At 39.6% G+C, this 17,386-nt stretch overlaps 1 protein-coding gene across 4 annotated transcripts in view; it reads left to right on the forward strand.

Moving 5' to 3' along the window:
* The window catches only part of Orp8 (Oxysterol-binding protein-related protein 8), a 565,732-nt gene that overhangs the window by 466,323 nt on the left and 82,023 nt on the right, over window positions 1–17,386 (forward strand). For all 4 annotated transcript variants that reach the window (XM_067143024.2, XM_067143025.2, XM_067143026.2 and 1 more), the window contains one exon: window positions 16,905–17,101. In XM_067143024.2, coding sequence (XP_066999125.1) covers window positions 16,905–17,101 — 197 coding nt within the window. The remainder of the gene's footprint in view (window positions 1–16,904; window positions 17,102–17,386) is intronic.

Consider the following 17,386-nt stretch of genomic DNA (forward strand, 5'->3'; position numbering starts at 1 on the left):
GAATCTACTGGGAAGTATTTGATCCTCTCAAAAATTAATAAGTGATAACTGTATGTATTTAGCCGTCGCACTATAGATACGATATACGGGATTTCAACTGTCAATGAGACTATCTCCCTCTCGCCCCCATCCATAAGAGATAAAAAATCTGGATTGTCACCATTCATCTCAGTGACCCCAAAAATTGTAGACTCGACACTGTTTTCGATTATTTTTATATCTCATTCCCCCCCTCAATCACACCCAAAAGGGGGCTGAACATGAACTTTAAAAAATTCAGAGTGTCACTATTCATTTCAGCGACCACGAAAACTATGAATTCGATACTATTCTAGGTTATTTTTATACCACCCCCCTCGCCCCCTGCCCATAAGGGTGCTAGGGGTGTCTTACCCCCACACGGTTTGTCTCCTGATACTAACTGTAAGTGTACCAAGTTTGGTGAAATTGCTCCAGTGGTTTAGGAGGGGATGTGTAATTTACACCCCCACGCACACACATACGTCCATTTTTATATATAGTAAGAAGATGAAAATAAGATTTTTATATATAGTTTTTCAATTATTTTTATATCTCACCCCCTTCCCCCCCCCCCCGCACTTGGACTTCTAAAAAAATCCAGAGTATTACTATTCATCTCAGAGACCCTGAAATCTATGGATTCGAAACTGTTTTCAATTATTTCCATATCTCACCCCCCTTCGCTCCTCATGTAAAAGGGGGCTGAACTTGGAATTTAAAACATTCTGGAGTATTACTTTTCAACTCAGCGACCCCAAAAACTATGAATTCAACACTATTCTCGATTATTTTTATAACTACCCCCCCCCCCCCGACCCCCTCCCTTAAGGGCGCTAGGGATGGCTTACCCCCACAGTGTTCGTTTCCCGATAGTAAGAAATATGTGTACCAAGTTTGGTTGAAATTGCTCCAGTGGTTTAGGAGGAGATGACTTTTGTGTCATTTACACACACACGCATACATCCATTTTTATATATACAGTAGTAAGATTTTTTTATACTTCACCCCCTTCCCCTCCCCACCCAAAGGAGTCCTATGAGTGCCTTACACAACAGTATATTTTTTCCAGATAGTAAGTCTTTTGGTTGGCAGCTATGCCCAAACGTACATGCATAATCTCGCTGCTCTAGAATCATGGAGCTGACGTTGTCATGGTTACGGCAGTTCATTTCTTTTATCCGATTCCTAGAGCAGAGGTAGTGTGTTGCCAATATCTCCGTAACGGTTAGTTTTAGGGCTTTAAAACATGGTTTTCGGGCCCGTAGGGCTTACCAAGTTTTGTTCTTGGCGTCAAGAGGATTAAATTGAGCTTTGTCTTGTCCTAATACGACAAATTCAATATTTTGCCTATATTAGCCTATTATTGTTTTGAAAATAAAATACAGCCCATGTTACTCGCCGGCAATATAGTATCGAATTCATAGTTTTCGTGGTCGCTGAAATGAATAGTGACACTCTGAATTTTTTAAAGTTCATGTTCAGCCCCCTTTTGGGTGTGGTTGAGGGGGGGAATGAGGTATAAAAATAATCGAAAACAGTGTCGAATCTACAATTTTTGGGGTCACTGAGATGAATGGTGACAATCCAGATTTTTTATCTCTTATGGATAGGGGCGAGAGGGAGACAGTCTCATCGACAGTTGAAATCCTGTACATCGTATCTATAGTGCGACGGCTAAATACATACAGTTATCACTTATTAATTTTTGAGAGGATCAAATACTTCCCAGTAGATTCGAGCTTCCATAAGGACAAAGTTTTACTCGAAAATTAAATAATCTAAAACTTGAAATCAAACGCATCTAAATAATTCTAAAATTACATAATAGATCATAACATATCAATCTGCAAGTCAAAAAGGATTTCTATAAAAATTCACTTCACACATAACTAATTGGTAATTCAAATCTTAAAAGGTATATATTCAGAAACTATCCGGGCAACGCCGGGTACTACAGCTAGTTAGAAATAAAGGCTGAAGTAAATGATTGTTTAATCTTAATGTTAGGTACTGAAATTAAGTAAGAATGTAATACATCTCAAGATATGACAGGGTGAATCACTGATTTCGTGGTTCATGTCTGGTTAAATTTCAGAAATGTTTTTAACATGTAAATTTATCCAAAAATGTTATCATTACTCTACTGGTGCTTGAAATGTTTTCACAGTATATATGGTTAAGTTAGGTTAGGTGATGCTGTTTGAATAAGAAAATTGAAATGTTTGCCTAAGAAGATCATATGCGTTCATGCAATAATGGAATTTATAAAATAACGAGTAATCTATAGTGTGGAAAACATCCACGAGAAAGCAAGTTTTGAACAAACTGATTGCCGTTTCATTTTAATATGTGTGTGTGGGTTTTTCCTGACTTTTATGAAAAACAGGATATAACGACAATCCACTATAGTAAGTACATTTTTTGCTGTTATAAATTCTTGTTATAACAGACTTCTACTGTATCTTTTTATCCCAACCTGAAAAGTCATCTTGTCAGTAAATAAATGAAGAAATGGAGCAATATTCCCTTAAAATCATATTCAGTCATTACAGGTCTCTCACCATAGTATTGTTCTGACTGCCACTTAATTTGCTAATTGTTAATAGTTATAGTTTGATCTCGCTCTTGCAAGTTACTTATTCTAACATTCAAATAAATCAACAAGTTTTATAGGAACTTATTTTAAACTATATAAATTGTTATAATTTACCCCCACAGTGTTCGTTTCCCGATAGTAAGAAATACGTGTACCAAGTTTGGTTGAAATTGCTCCAGTGGTTTAGGAGGAGATGACTTTTGTGTCATTTACACACACACGCATACATCCATTTTTATATATACAGTAGTAAGATTTTTTATACTTCACCCCCTTCCCCTCCCCACCCAAAGGAGTCTTATGAGTGCCTTACACAACAGTATATTTTTTCCAGATAGTAAGTCTTTTGGTTGGCAGCTATGCCCAAACGTACATGCATAATCTCGCTGCTCTAGAATCATGGAGCTGACGTTGTCATGGTTACGGCAGTTCATTTCTTTTATCCGATTCCTAGAGCAGAGGTAGTGTGTTGCCAATATCTCCGTAACGGTTAGTTTTAGGGCTTTAAAACATGGTTTTCGGGCCCGTAGGGCTTACCAAGTTTTGTTCTTGGCATCAAGAGGATTAAATTGAGCTTTGTCTTGTCCTAATACGACAAATTCAATATTTTGCCTATATTAGCCTATTATTATTTTGAAAATAAAATACAGCCCATGTTACTCGCAGGCAATATAGCTTTCAATAGCCGAAGAAATTTTTTAAATCGGTTCAGTAGTTTTTGAGTCTATTCGTTACAAACAAACAAATTTTTCCTCTTTATAATATTAGTACAGATGAGTTAACAACTGCTATCAGCCATGTTATTTATGAATTTATTGCAAAAACATGCTGAATTTTGAATTTTGTTTACAGTACACAAGTTCAACGGGTATTACTAATCGACTCTGACATCACCTTTAATGTCAACAAGAAGCTTGCTAATGCACGTAGCAAGAAAACAATACTGAAGATGATCACTTGCATTCATTATAATCAGTGGAGTGCATAAATATCAATAACAAAAAATATAGTATGTGCTTAATCAATCGTAAAACAGATGCATCAATGATAAGGCTCTTGCTGTAACTAAAGGATAATATACATTATAATATAGGAATTTTCAAGGGACAGAAAAAACTATTGTTACTACAGGGTTCTCACTGTATGCCCTACTCGCTATAGCTTACTTCTACTGTAATTAAAATGTCTGTAGTAGGAAATAGATGCCCCACATCTGTTGGGTTTTCTTCAGGCTTGAGTTTCCCTTTGTTAATCAACTGACTCAGGTAATGGATTTACATAATCATACATACATACATCATCATTATAGACCGTTATGCCTTTCAGCGTTCAGTCTGCAAGCCTCTGTGAATTTACTAAATGTCGCCACAATCCTCTATTTGCAACTAGTGTTGTGGCCTCATTTAGTTCTATACCTCTTATCATTAAATCGTTAGAAACTGAGTCTAACCACCATCGTCTTGGTCTCCCTCTACTTCTCTTGCTCTCCATAACTGAGTCCATTATTCTCCTAGGTAACCTATCATCCTCCATTCACCTCACATGACCCCACCACCAAAACTGGTTTATGCATACAGCTTCTTCCATCGAGTTCATTCCTAACTTAGCCTTTATCTCCTCATTCCGAGTCCCCTCCTGCAATTGTTCCCACCTGTTTGTACCAGCAATCATTCACACTATTTTCATGTCTGTTACTTCTAACTTATGAGTAAGATATCCTTAGTCCACCCAGCTTTTGCTCCCATAATGCAAAGTTGGTCTGAAAACAGACCGATGTAAAGATAGTTTCGTCTGGGAGCTGACTTCCTTCTTACAGAATACTGCTGATCGCAACTGCGAGCTCACTGCATTAGCTATACTGCACCTTTATTCAATCTCACTATATTACCATCCTGGGAAAACACACATCCTAAATAGTTGAAATGATCTATCTGTTGCAGCTTTGTATCACTAATCTGACATTTAATTCTCTCATATTTCTTACCTACTGGCATCTATTTTGTCTTCGAAAGAGTAATTTTCATACCATACTCATTGCACCTATTTTCAAGTTGCAAGATATTAGACTGTGGGCTTTCTGCACAATCTGCCATTAAGACCAAGTCGTCAGCATAGGCCAGACTGCTTACTACATTTCCACTTAACTGAATACCTCCCTGCCACTTTATACCTTTCAGCAGAAAATCCATGTAAACTACGAACAACAAAGGTTGCACTTGTCTAACCCCTGAAAGTACCCTGAACCAAGTACTCATTCTACCATCAATTCTCACTGCAGCCCAATTGTCAACATAAATGCCTTTGATTGATTTTAATAATCTACCCTTAATCCCATAGCCCCCCAGGATGGTGAACATATTTTCCCTCGGTTCCCTGTCATATGCTTTCTCTAGATCTATGAAACATAAACACAACTGCCCATTCCTCTCGTAGCATTTTTCAATTACCTGGTGCTTACTGAAAATTTGATCCTGACAGCCTCTCTGTGGTCTGAAACCACACTGATTTTCAGCCAACTTCCTCTCAACGACTGATTGCACCCTCCCTTCCAAGATGCCAGTGAATAATTTGCGTGATACACTAATCAGTGAGATACCTCGATAGTTGTTGCAATCCTTCCTGTTCCCTTGCTTATAGATAGGTGCAATTACTGCTTTTGACCAGTCTAAAGGTATCTTACCAACACTCCATGCTCATCTTATTATTCTATGAAGCCATTTCATCCCTGCCTTCCCACTATACTTCATCATTTCAGGTCTAATTTCACCTATTCCTGCTGCTTTATGACAATGGAGTTTATTTACCATCCTTTCCAGTTCCTCAAGCTAATTTCACCAACATCATTTTCCTCCTCCCCTTGCTCCATTGTTCGCAAAACCACCATGAAGATTTCCTTTTATGTTCAGAAGATTTTCAGAATATTCCCTCCACATGTCCAGTCATTCTCTGGGATCTATTATGAGTTCACCCGAATGACCCAAAACACTGTTCATATCATTTTCCCCTCCCTTCCTGAAATTCTTTATTACTGTCCAGAAAGGTTCCCCCGCTGCTTAACCTACCCTTTCCAGGTTATAACAAAAATCTTCCCACGACTTCTTTTTGGATTCAGCTACAATTTGTTTCTTTCATCTATGTTCAATTCCCTGTCTGCATCAGCCCTTATTTGGAGCCATTTCTGATAAGCCTTCTTTATACGTTTACTAGCTGCTCTCACTTCATCATTCCACCAAGATGTCCGCTTTTTCCCAGCTTTACACAATAGTTGTTCCTAAGCATTCCCATGCTGTTGCCACCCATTCTCTTTCTATATCCTGAACCTGCTTACTGTCCACTGTTCGGAACTTCCTACTAATTATTTCCATGTACTTCTGCCTAATTTCCTCATCCTGAAGATTTTCTATCCGTGTTCGTTTACAGACAGATTTCACTTTCTCTGTCCTAGGCCTAGAGATATGTAGCTCACTACAGATCAGATAGTGGTCTGTTTCATCGAAAAATCCCCCCAAAAAACTGTACATTCCTAACAGATTTCCTGAATTCAGTTAAGATATAGTGTATTATGGATCTGGTACCCCTAGCCTCCCATGTGTAGCGGTGAATAGCCTTATGCTTGAAGAATGTATTCGTAACTGCTAAGCACATACTAGTACAAAAGTCCAGCAAACACTTCCCATTCCCATTAGCTTTCATATCTTCCCCACATTTACCAATCACCTTTTCATATCTTTCAGTTCTATTTCCAACTCTTGCATTGAAATGGCCCATTAGCACTATCCTATCCTTGCTGTTGACCCTGACTACGACGTCACTCAATGCTTCATAAAACTTGTCAGTTTCATCCTTATCTGCACCCTCACATGGTGAATACTCTGAGACAATTCTCGTCCTAATTCCTCCAACTGCCAAATCTACCCACATCATTTGCTCGCTTATGTGCCTAACAGAAACACTGTTGTGTGCAATAGTATTCCTGACGAACAGCCCTAACCCAGACTCTGCCTTTCCCTTTTTAACACCTGTCAAGTACACTTTATAATCTCCTAGCCCTTCCGCTTTATCTCCCCTTATCCGAATATCACTTACTCCTAGCACATCCAGATGCACCCTCTTTGCTGACTCAGCCAGTTCTTCTTTTTTTCTTCCATAAGCCCCATTAATATTGATAGCTCCCCATCGAATTCCATTTCGTTCGCCAGGTTGTTTCCAAGGAGTCCCTCGCCTGTCAAATGGGAGGAGGATTCCGTTACTGTCATAGGTCCGAGGCTTGCTTAAAATGTTCTGAGCTCGGTAAATTCATGAAGCAGGTTGCTACCCTACGTACACATAGTCCAAGTGAGTATCTCTCCGCTAACGGGTTAGGGATCACCAGTGGATTTTATAGCCCTAACCGCCTGAGTACAAGGAAGGTCATGACTCAGAATATGTCCAAGATGCCAACTTCCATTCCGTGGCAACTTGTATCCGGACTCTCAGGACCATTTACTAGGCCACTCAGCCGTTGCTCATGCTTCACGAACTAGGACATGACTACAATAACCCACACCAGTTTTTCTAAGGAAAATTCAAATGATGAATTTTTTAGTGACCATCACAAACTGTTCAAATATAATTAATTTCTATTCATAAGCATGAATGGGCGACAACTATTGGGGATGAAGTCTTGGATGACTCTAAAGAAATTTGAGACTCAGAACTATTAACAAAAACAAATTGGGTATTTGAATTCTTTGCTATAAACTGTGGAAAATTTACTTAAGATTGTTTATTTCAAGCTCTTAAGTAAATTTGAAAGTCCAGCTCCCAGATCAATGGTCAGCACACTGGCGTCAGGCCCGGGTTCATTGCAAGGATGGGCCAGAGATATTAACCACATTTGGTTACGGTAATTCTTCTAGCTTGAAGACTGGGTGTTTGTGATTGTCTTAATACTCATCTTCACATACACACAACATACCCCTCTTCTAACCACCACTGAACCATGTAATATTCAGTTGGTCCCCCCCTTCTACATGTGGTTGGCATCTGACATCCGTTAAACAAAGATTAATCTATATTAGTGCTGATCCCAGATAACTGGAAAAAAGACCAGGAAAGGATAAGCATTTATGTATATATGAAACATGATGCATATGGACTGATAACAAATGTGTCAAAAACTGAACACAAACTGTATCATAAAGTTTCCAGGCTATATAGGTATTTCAACACACTCATAATATTACAACAATATACTTTGTTTCCCATTTTCTGTATTTATGCAACACTAATAAAAGACCCAAACAAAATATTTTAGACAAGAGTAACTTAGCATGGAGTGTAACTAATTGATAGTGAAAATCTATCTTTAAAAATTAAAAACAAACAAATTTCACCAAAATTAAAATTTTCAATTTTTTCAGTAAATTTTTTAACTATATTCATAGGGAAACATTAAAAAATGGTATAGTTTTATAGGTTAAATTCAGTTGTTTTATTTTCCAAATTCTTGATTTCTTAATAGTTTTATTTAATGGGTTGAATTTCTGAAAACCTGTATGTGCTGTTTAAATTTGTAAAGTTCATTTTGGGAGAGGTTTGAACTCCCCTACCCTCCTCCCTCCTAGTTACAGCCTTGAATATGTGTATATTTACCCTGTCAAATGCACTACTAAAATCAAGATGAGTAAATGAAGTGACCTGCTCTTCACACATTGTGTATCTAATGTCATCTGCAACCTTCACTAGAATAGAATAAAATAGAATGACCTTTTTTAAGCCTGACTGTATTGGGTCAAACAAGGAATATTTGTTAAGATAATCAGTTGGTTGCTGATCAATAAAATTATCCTTTCAGAGGGTTTGGAAGAAGGTGAAGGTATATGATTGACCAGTAATCTGATAAGTGAACAGCTGGGAACTTTTTTTGGTACCAGATTTATGATGGCATCTTTCTATATCCTTGGATATGTTCCAGAACTGAGGCAAAATTTTACTGTGTGTCAGCAATTAGTGGGCAAATAATATCTAGAATATTTGCAATGACGATGACAGGGAGACCATCTACTCCAGTGTCACTTGATTTGGCACCTCAGTTTCATTAACAATACGGAATTTGAATATTACTAATATTTGTTGACAGTTGGATCCATAATTTTTTTATAGTATGGATTATAATCTGTGATTCGTGCTTAATTTGAACATCAGAGAAATGTTGTAAGTCATCAGGTGGTATATCTGAGACACAATGACTAGATTTGGGTTTCTCTATTCCAGTGGAATGAAGCTTTCACATGTGCTTCCTGCATTCAAATTATTGGCTAGCTGTTGATAGTGCAAGAATTTCTTGCTTTGGATTACTATTTTAATTTTGTTGTGTAGAGCAAGATATTATTCAAGCACATTAGGGGAACTGGTTTGTCTACAGCCAATGTAATGCATCTCAATGGGCCATCATGCATTTAACCTTCTGGGCTAGCCATGTGGAGGGATGTCGAGATACTTTACCTCTGCAGTTTGGAGTGTGCTTCTCGAGGAGACTGAGTAAGAGGGAATTCAAAATTTGTAGTTTCATATCAATGTCTTTTATGTTTATTATGTCCTCCCAAGGGGAATTAGAAATGTCCAATCTAAGTCATGCATATTTATGTGTTTAATGTCCAATCTAAAGTCATGCATGTTTGTGTGTTTAATGTCCCTGAAAGTGATACATAGGTGAATCAAAAGGTTAGTTGCACTAATGTGCCGCAGCAGCGCGCTGTGTGTCGCAAACGTGGGCACAGCGGAGAAAGGGACAGACACTGACCACACGTCTCTTAGGCAGGTTGCTGTGGTGTCTCGTCTAGTATTGTGTGAATAGCGGCCAAATGCAATGGCACGTCAATTGGACGTTCACTCCAAATATGAGGTGCGTGCGACAATCCCATTCCTATGGCCCAAAAGGAAAAATTGCACAGACATTCATCGTGAAATTAGTGCTGTGTATGGGGAGCGGGCCATTTCCAGGCAAGGTATCTTAAAGTGGTGTCAGCAGTTCAAAGCCGGACGCACGGATATCACAGACAACCATCGCGAAGGCAGGCCTGCAACGTCCAGGACCCGTGCAAAGGTCAACAGTGTAAATGCGATCATTAGACAGAACCGGCGCATTAAACTGAGAGAAATCGTAACGCAGCTGAACATGTCATATGTCAGTGTGTTTGCCATTGTTCACGAGGACCTTGGATATCGTAAGCTGTGTCAAAGATGGGTCCCACGGCTTCTCACCAATGAGCACAAGGGACAACGTTTCCAATCCTCCCTGGCATTTTTGCAATGTTATGCCACAGATGGCAACGTGTTTCTGCGGCGAATCGTCACAGGCGACGAAACGTGGGTCCACCACTTCACCCCCGAAACGAAGCGAACATCAATGGAATGTGTGCACCCCTCATCACCACAACGAAAGAAGGCCAAGGTTCAACCTTCAGCTGGTAAGGTTATGGCGATAGTGTTCTTTGACATGGAGGGTTTGCTGTACGTGGAATTCATGCCGAAAGGAACGACGATCAATGCGGCGTTGCATTGTCAAACGTTGCACCGGTTGCGTAAAGCGATTAAAGAGAAGCGCCGGGGGAAATTGAGCGCCGGTGTGATTTTGTTGCACGATAACGCAACACCTCACAAGGCCCGCCAAACGAGAGAACTGCTGCAGCGTTTCAAGTGGGAGGTCTGGCAACATCCACCCTCCAGTCCTGAACTAGCGCCACGTGACTTTCATCCGTTCGGTAAGCTCAAAACGGAGTTCGGTGGTCGACGTTTCCAGACCGATGAGAAGGTGAAGTCCTCTGTCTCTGAGTGGTTGCAGAACGCTGGAGGAAATTTCTATGCATCCAGCATCAACAAGTTGGTTATGCGTTCGCAGAAATGTTTGGAGTCTCTTGGAAACTATGTGGAAAAGTGACGTTAGAGTGTATGTCGTTATAGTCGTGTTGCTGTTGTATAGGTGGTGTAATAAATGGCCATAACTGGGAAGTGCAACTTATTTTCTGATCTTCCCTCATATATTTTGTTTTATATTTTGGTACTTCCAGAGAATGTGCCAGGTATATCAAGTCACGCTTACAAATGTACAGTGTATTATTTGCAGAGAAATAAGTTGTGGGTATTGAATAGCAAACTACAAAATTGCATCCTATGATACAATGATTCCTTTTTGCCTTACATTGACTGGATGCTTATTACTTTATAAATCTTTTTTTTTTAAATCTTTCTTGATAACTCGTCCATTCATTTGTTGTAGTACGTTTATCATTGTTGTACTCTAATGCTCTCTAGACTAATTAGAAGAAGTTATTTCTTGATATTTATTGATATTCAAAGCTATTTTATACATTTTGCTTGTGACAGTTCCCTTCTAGTATACTAGTTTTCATATTTGCTTTACAAAGGAAGTTTTCATATATTACAGGATGCGAGTAACGGAGTCTCACTCCCATTTGATACGCGAGGAACTCATCGGAAACAACTTGGCGAACAAAATGGAATTCAATGGGGAGCTATCAATATTAATGGGGCTTATGGAAGTAAGAAAGTAGAACTGGCTGAGTCAGCAAAGAGGATGCATCTGGATTTGCTAGGAGTAAGTGATATTCGGGTAAGAGGAGATAACAAGGAAGAGATAGGAGAATATAAAGTGTACTTCATGGGTGCTAGAAAGGGAAGGGCAGAATCTGGGGTAGGGCTCTTTATCAGGAATACCATTGCACGCAACATAGTTTCTGTTAGGCACATAAATGAGCGAATGATGTGGGTAGATTTGTCAGTTGGAGGAATTAGGACTAGAATTGTCTCCATGTATTCACCATGTGAGGGTGCAGATAAGGATGAAGTTGACTAGTTTAATGAAGCATTGAGTGACATCATGGTCAGGGTCAACAGCAAGGATAGAATAGTGCTAATGGGCGATTTCAATGCGAGAGTTGGGAATAGAACTGAAGGATACGAAAGGGTGATTAGTAAATGTGGGGAAGATATGGAAGCTAATGGGAATGGGAAGCGTTTGCTGGACTTCTGTGCTAGTATGGGTTTAACTATTATGAATACATTCTTCAAACATAAGGCTATTCACAGCTATACATGGGAGGCTAGGGGTACCAGATCCATAATAGACTATATCTTAACCGACTTCGAATTCAGGAAATCTGTTAGGAATATACAAGTTTTCCGGGGATTTTTCAATGATACAGACCACTATCTAATCTGTAGTGAACTAAGTATCTCTAGACCTAGGGTAGAGAAAGTGAAATCTGTCTGCAAGCGAATAAGGGTAGAAAATCTCCAGGACGAGGAAATTAGACAGAGGTACCTGGATATTATTAGTGAGAAGTTTTGAACAGTGGACAGTAAGCAGGTCCAGGATATAGAAAATGAATGGGTGACATACAGGGTTGATGTAGTAGAAAAGCAAAGGAATGCCTAAGAACAACTGTGAGAAAAGATGGGAAAAGGCGAACATCTTGGTGGAATGATGAAGTGAGAGCAGCTTGTAAACGTAAAAAGAAGGCTTATCAGAATTGGCTCCAAACAAGGGCCGAGGCAGACAGGGATTTGTACGTAGATGAAAGAAACAGAGCGAAACAAATAGTTGTTGAATCCAAAATGAAGTTGTGGTAAGATTTTGATAATAACCTGGAAAGGCTAGATCAAGCAGCAGGGAATCCCTTCTGGACAGTAATAAAGAATCTTAGGAAGGGAGGGAAAAAGGAAATGAACAGTGTTTTGAGTAATTCGGATGAACTCATAATAGACCCCAGGGAATCACTGGAGAGGTGGAGGGATTATTTTGAACACCTTCTCAAAGTAAAAGGAAATCTTCCTGGTGGTGTTGTGAACAACCAAGCTCATGGGGAGGAAGAAAATGGTTTTGGTGAAATTACACTTGAGGAAGTGCAAAGGATGGTAAATAAACTCCATTGTCATAAAGCAGCAGGAATAGATGAAATTAGACCCGAAATGGTGAAGTATAGTGGGAAGGCAGGGATGAAATGGCTTCATAGAGTAATAAGATTAGCATGGAGTGTTGGTAAGGTACCTTCAGATTGGACAAAAGCAGTAATTGCACCTATCTATAAGCAAGGGAACAGGAAGGATTGCAACAACTATCGAATCTCATTGATTAGTGTAGCAGGCAAGGTATTCACTGGCATCTTGGAAGGGAGAGTGCGATCAGTAGTTGAGAGGAAGTCGGATGAAAACCAGTTTGGTTTCAGCCCACAGAGGGGCTGTCAGGATCAGATTTTCAGTATGTGCCAGATAATTGAAAAATGCTACGAGAGGAATAGGCAGTTGTGCTTATGTTTCGTAGATCTAGAGAAATCATATGATAGGGTACCGAGGGAAAAGATGTTCGCCATACTGGGGGAGTATGGAATTAAAGGTAGATTATTAAAATCAATCAATGGCATTTATGTTGACAATTGGGCTGCAGTGAGAATTGATGGTAGAATGAGTACTTGGTTCAGGGTACTTACAGGGGTTAGACAAGTGCAACCTTTGTTGTTCGTAGTTTACATGGATCTTCTGCTGAAAGGTATAAAGTGGCAGGGAGGTATTCAGTTAGGTGGAAATGTAGTAAGCAGTCTGGCCTATGCTGACAACTTGGTCTTAATGGCAGATTGTGCAGAAAGCCCACAGTCTAATATCTTGCAACTTGAAAATAGGTGCAATGAGTATGGTATGACAATTAGTCTTTCGAAGACAAAATAGATGCCAGTAGGTAAGAAATATGAGAGAATTAAATGTCAGATTGGTGATACAAAGCTGCAACAGGTAGATCATTTCAACTATTTAGAATGTGTGTTTTCCCAGGATGGTAATATAGTAGGTGAGATTGAATCAAGGTGTCGTAAAGCTAATGCAGTGAGCTCGCAGTTGCGATCAACAGTATTCTGTAAGAAGGAAGTCAGCTCCCAGACGAAACTATCTTTACATCGGTCTGTTTTCAGACCAACTTTGCTTTACGGGAGCGAAAGCTGGGTGGACTCAGGCTATCTTATTCATAAGTTAGAAGTAACAGACATGAAAGTAGTGTGAATGATTGCTGGTACAAACAGGTGGGAACAATTGCAGGAGGGGACTCGGAATGAGGAGATAAAGGCTAATTTAGGAATGAACTCGATGGATGAAGCTGTATGCATAAACCGGCTTCGGTGGTGGGGTCATGTGAGGCAAATGGAGAATGATAGGTTACCTAGGAGAATAATGGACTCTGTTGTGGATGGTAAGAGAAGTAGAGGTAGACCAAGACGACGATGGTTAGACTCGGTTTCTAACGATTTAAAGATAAGAGGTATAGAACTTAATGAGGCCACAGCACTAGTTGCAAATAGAGGATTGTGGCAGCATTTAGTGAATTCACAGAGGCTTGCAGACTGAACGCTGAAAGGCATAACGGTCTATAATGTTTATGTATGTATGTATGTATGTATGTATGTATGTATGTATGTATGTATGTATGTATGTATGTATGTATGTACAGGATAAATTAGGATTGGATCCATTTGAGCAATCTCATGTGTTGTCCTTATCAGAATCAGCCATTTTCTTAATATATTTCGTTGCAATCCTTCCTGTTCCCTTGCTTATAAATAGGTGCAATTACTGCTTCTGTCCAATCTGAAGGTACCTTACCAACACTCCACGCTAATTTTACTACTCTATGAAGCCATTTGATCCCTGCCTTCCCACTATACTTCACCATTTCAGGTCTAATTTCATCTATTCCTGCTGCCTTATGACAATGGAATTTTCTTACCATCCTTTCCACTTCCTCAAGCATAATTTCACCAACATCATTTTCCTCCTCCCCATGAGCTTGACTGTTTGCAACACCACCAGGATGATTTCCTTTTACGTTGAGATGATGTTCAAAATATTCCCTCCACCTCTCCAGTGATTCCTTGGGATCTATTATGAGTTCATCTGAATTACTCAAAACACTGTTCATTTCCTTTTTCCCTCTCTTCATAAGATTCTTTATTACTGTCCAGAAAGGTTTCCCTGCTGCTTGACCTAGCCTTTCCAGGTTATTACCAAAATCTTCCCATGACTTCTTTTTGGATTCAACAACTATTTGTTTCGCTCTGTTTCTTTCATCTACGATCAAATCTCTGTCTGCCTCGGCCCTTGTTTGGAGCCATTTCTGTTAAGCCTTCTTTTTACGTTTACAGGCTGCTCTCACTTCATCATTCCACCAAGATGTTCGCCTTTTCCCATCTTCACACACACAGTTGTTCCTAGGCATTCCCTTACTGTTTCTACTACAGCATCCCTGTATGCCACCCATTCAGTTTCTATATCCTGAACCTGCTTGCTATCTACTGTTCGAAACTTCTCACTAATCATATCCATATACTTCTCTCTAATTTCCTTGTCCTGGAGATTTTCTATCCTTATTCGTTTACAGACAGATTTCACTTTCTCTACCCTAGGCCTTGAGATACTTAGTTCACTACAGATCAGATACTGGTCTGTATCATCGAAACATCCGCGAAAAACTTGTACATTCCTAACAGATTTCCTGAATTCAAAGTCTGTTAAGATATAGTCTATAATGGATCTGGTACCCCTAGCCTCCCTCGTGTAGCTGTGAATAGCCTTATGCTTGAAGAATGTATTCGTAACAGCTAAACCCATACTAGCACAGAAGTCCAGCAAACGCTTCCCATTTCCATTAACTTCCATATCTTCTCCACATTTACCAATCACCCTTTCGTATCCTTCAGTTCTATTCCCAACTCTCGCATTGAAATCGCCCATTAGCACTATTCTATCCTTGCTGTTGACTCTGACCATGATGTCACTCAATGCTTCATAAAACTTGTCAACTTCATCCTCATCTGCACCCTCACATGGTGAATACACGGACACAATTCTTGTCCTAATTCCTCCAACTGACAAATCTACCCACATCATTCGCTCATTTATGTGCCTAACAGAAACTATGTTGCGTGCAATGGTATTCCTGATAAAGAGCCGTACCCCAGACTCTGCCCTTCCCTTTCTAACACCCATCAAGTACACTTTATAATCTCCTATCTCTTCCTCATTATCTCCCCTTACCCGAATATCACTTATTCCTAGCACATCCAGATGCATCCTCTTTGCTGACTCAGCCAGTTCTACCTTCTTTCTTCCAAAAGCCCCATTAATATTGATAGCTCCCCATCGAATTCCATTTCGTTCGCCAAGTTGTTTCCAAGGAGTCCCTCGCCTGTCAAATGGGAGTGGGACTCCCTTACTCCCATAGGTCCGAGGCTTGCTTAAAATGTTCTGAGCTTGGTAAATTCATGAAGCAGGATGCTACCCTACTTGCATATAGTCCAAGTGAGGATCTCTCCTCTAACGGGTTAGGGATCACCAGTGGATTGTATAGTCCTAGCCGCCTGAGCACAAGGAGGGCCACGACTCAGAATATGTCCGAGATGCCCACTCCCATTCCATAGCAACTGGTATCCCGACTCTCAGGACCACTTACTAGGCCACTCAGCCGTTGCCCATGGTTCACGAACTAGGACGTGACCACAGTAACCCACAAACATGAACCATATATTTCTGGATGCAAAAAAATTATCATGCAAATTGTCTCTGACATTTTGCTAAGTTTGTTCTAAACTTCAAAAAATATGCCCAGAAGATGTGTTGTGTAGCATTATAACAAAACCCTTACAAATGGAGACCTAGATACTCCCTACTGCCTGATCAATGGCTCCCTGCCTTAGCTGGGGCATTGACTTAGTCATCACTGTCCAGGTACTGTATATAAAACTTTTAGTCTAAATGAAAAACTGGAAGTTGCTCATTGTTGTTTTAAGAGTTTACTGCAGTAGAGATTGTCATGTGAACACTCAGCATATACATATTCTTGTTATTGTGCTTCAGTAAAAAACACATTAATAAATTAGCAGTTTGGCTTCATAGTAAAGCTTGCATTGCATTTAGGAGATAGTGGGATCAAACCTCGACAGTCCTGAAGTTGATTTTCCATGGTCTCCCATTTTCATATTGTGCAAGGTTTTGCATGGTTTCCCATTTTCATATCAGGTAAATGCCAGGGCTGTATTGTAATTAACACCACAACTGATACTTTCCCAGAGCTATTCCTCCTTGTCACCAAAAACCTGCATGTGTTAGTGTGACATTGAACAGGGAGTAAAAAGCAAAAGACTTTAGATGTTATATCAACACCATGCTTATAAATATGTAAATATGGATACAAGTGTAGCATGAATATTGTATGTGAACATTATTTAGTTTCTTGTTGTGTTAGGTACCTTTACTCCAGACTGATTCACGATCATCTATCACTGTATTGAAAACTTCCAAACATCAGTTGGCCTCGAAGGCGACCACAGTAGACCAGCAGAATAGCGGAAGCTCTTCCCCTGATGGCGAGTTCCACAGTGATTCTAGTCGTTCTGAAGAGAACCGGCCTAGAGTGCATTCTTGTTACTCTTCTAATTTTAGGTAAGCTCTCTTATTTGCATGGTCACTGCATGAAATTAAACTTTGTTGCCTGTCAAAGTAAAGCTGGGAGGAATCAACATTCTCCATGAGAGAATAGGTAAAATGGATTTTACGCTGTCATCATTCTCTATTTAGTGAGTTAAATCCATTTAACATTGTCATAATTCAGTGCATTGTAACCACCAGTTACAGTAGCCACAATTCAACAACTCAAAAAACAGTTGAGTTCAAATCCCATTATTAGCCACCCTTGAAATGGTTTCAGTGATTTCCTGTTTTACATCG

The sequence above is a fragment of the Anabrus simplex genome, chromosome 3 (assembly GCF_040414725.1).
Source record: "Anabrus simplex isolate iqAnaSimp1 chromosome 3, ASM4041472v1, whole genome shotgun sequence".
In the NCBI taxonomy this organism is placed as follows: domain Eukaryota; kingdom Metazoa; phylum Arthropoda; class Insecta; order Orthoptera; family Tettigoniidae; genus Anabrus; species Anabrus simplex.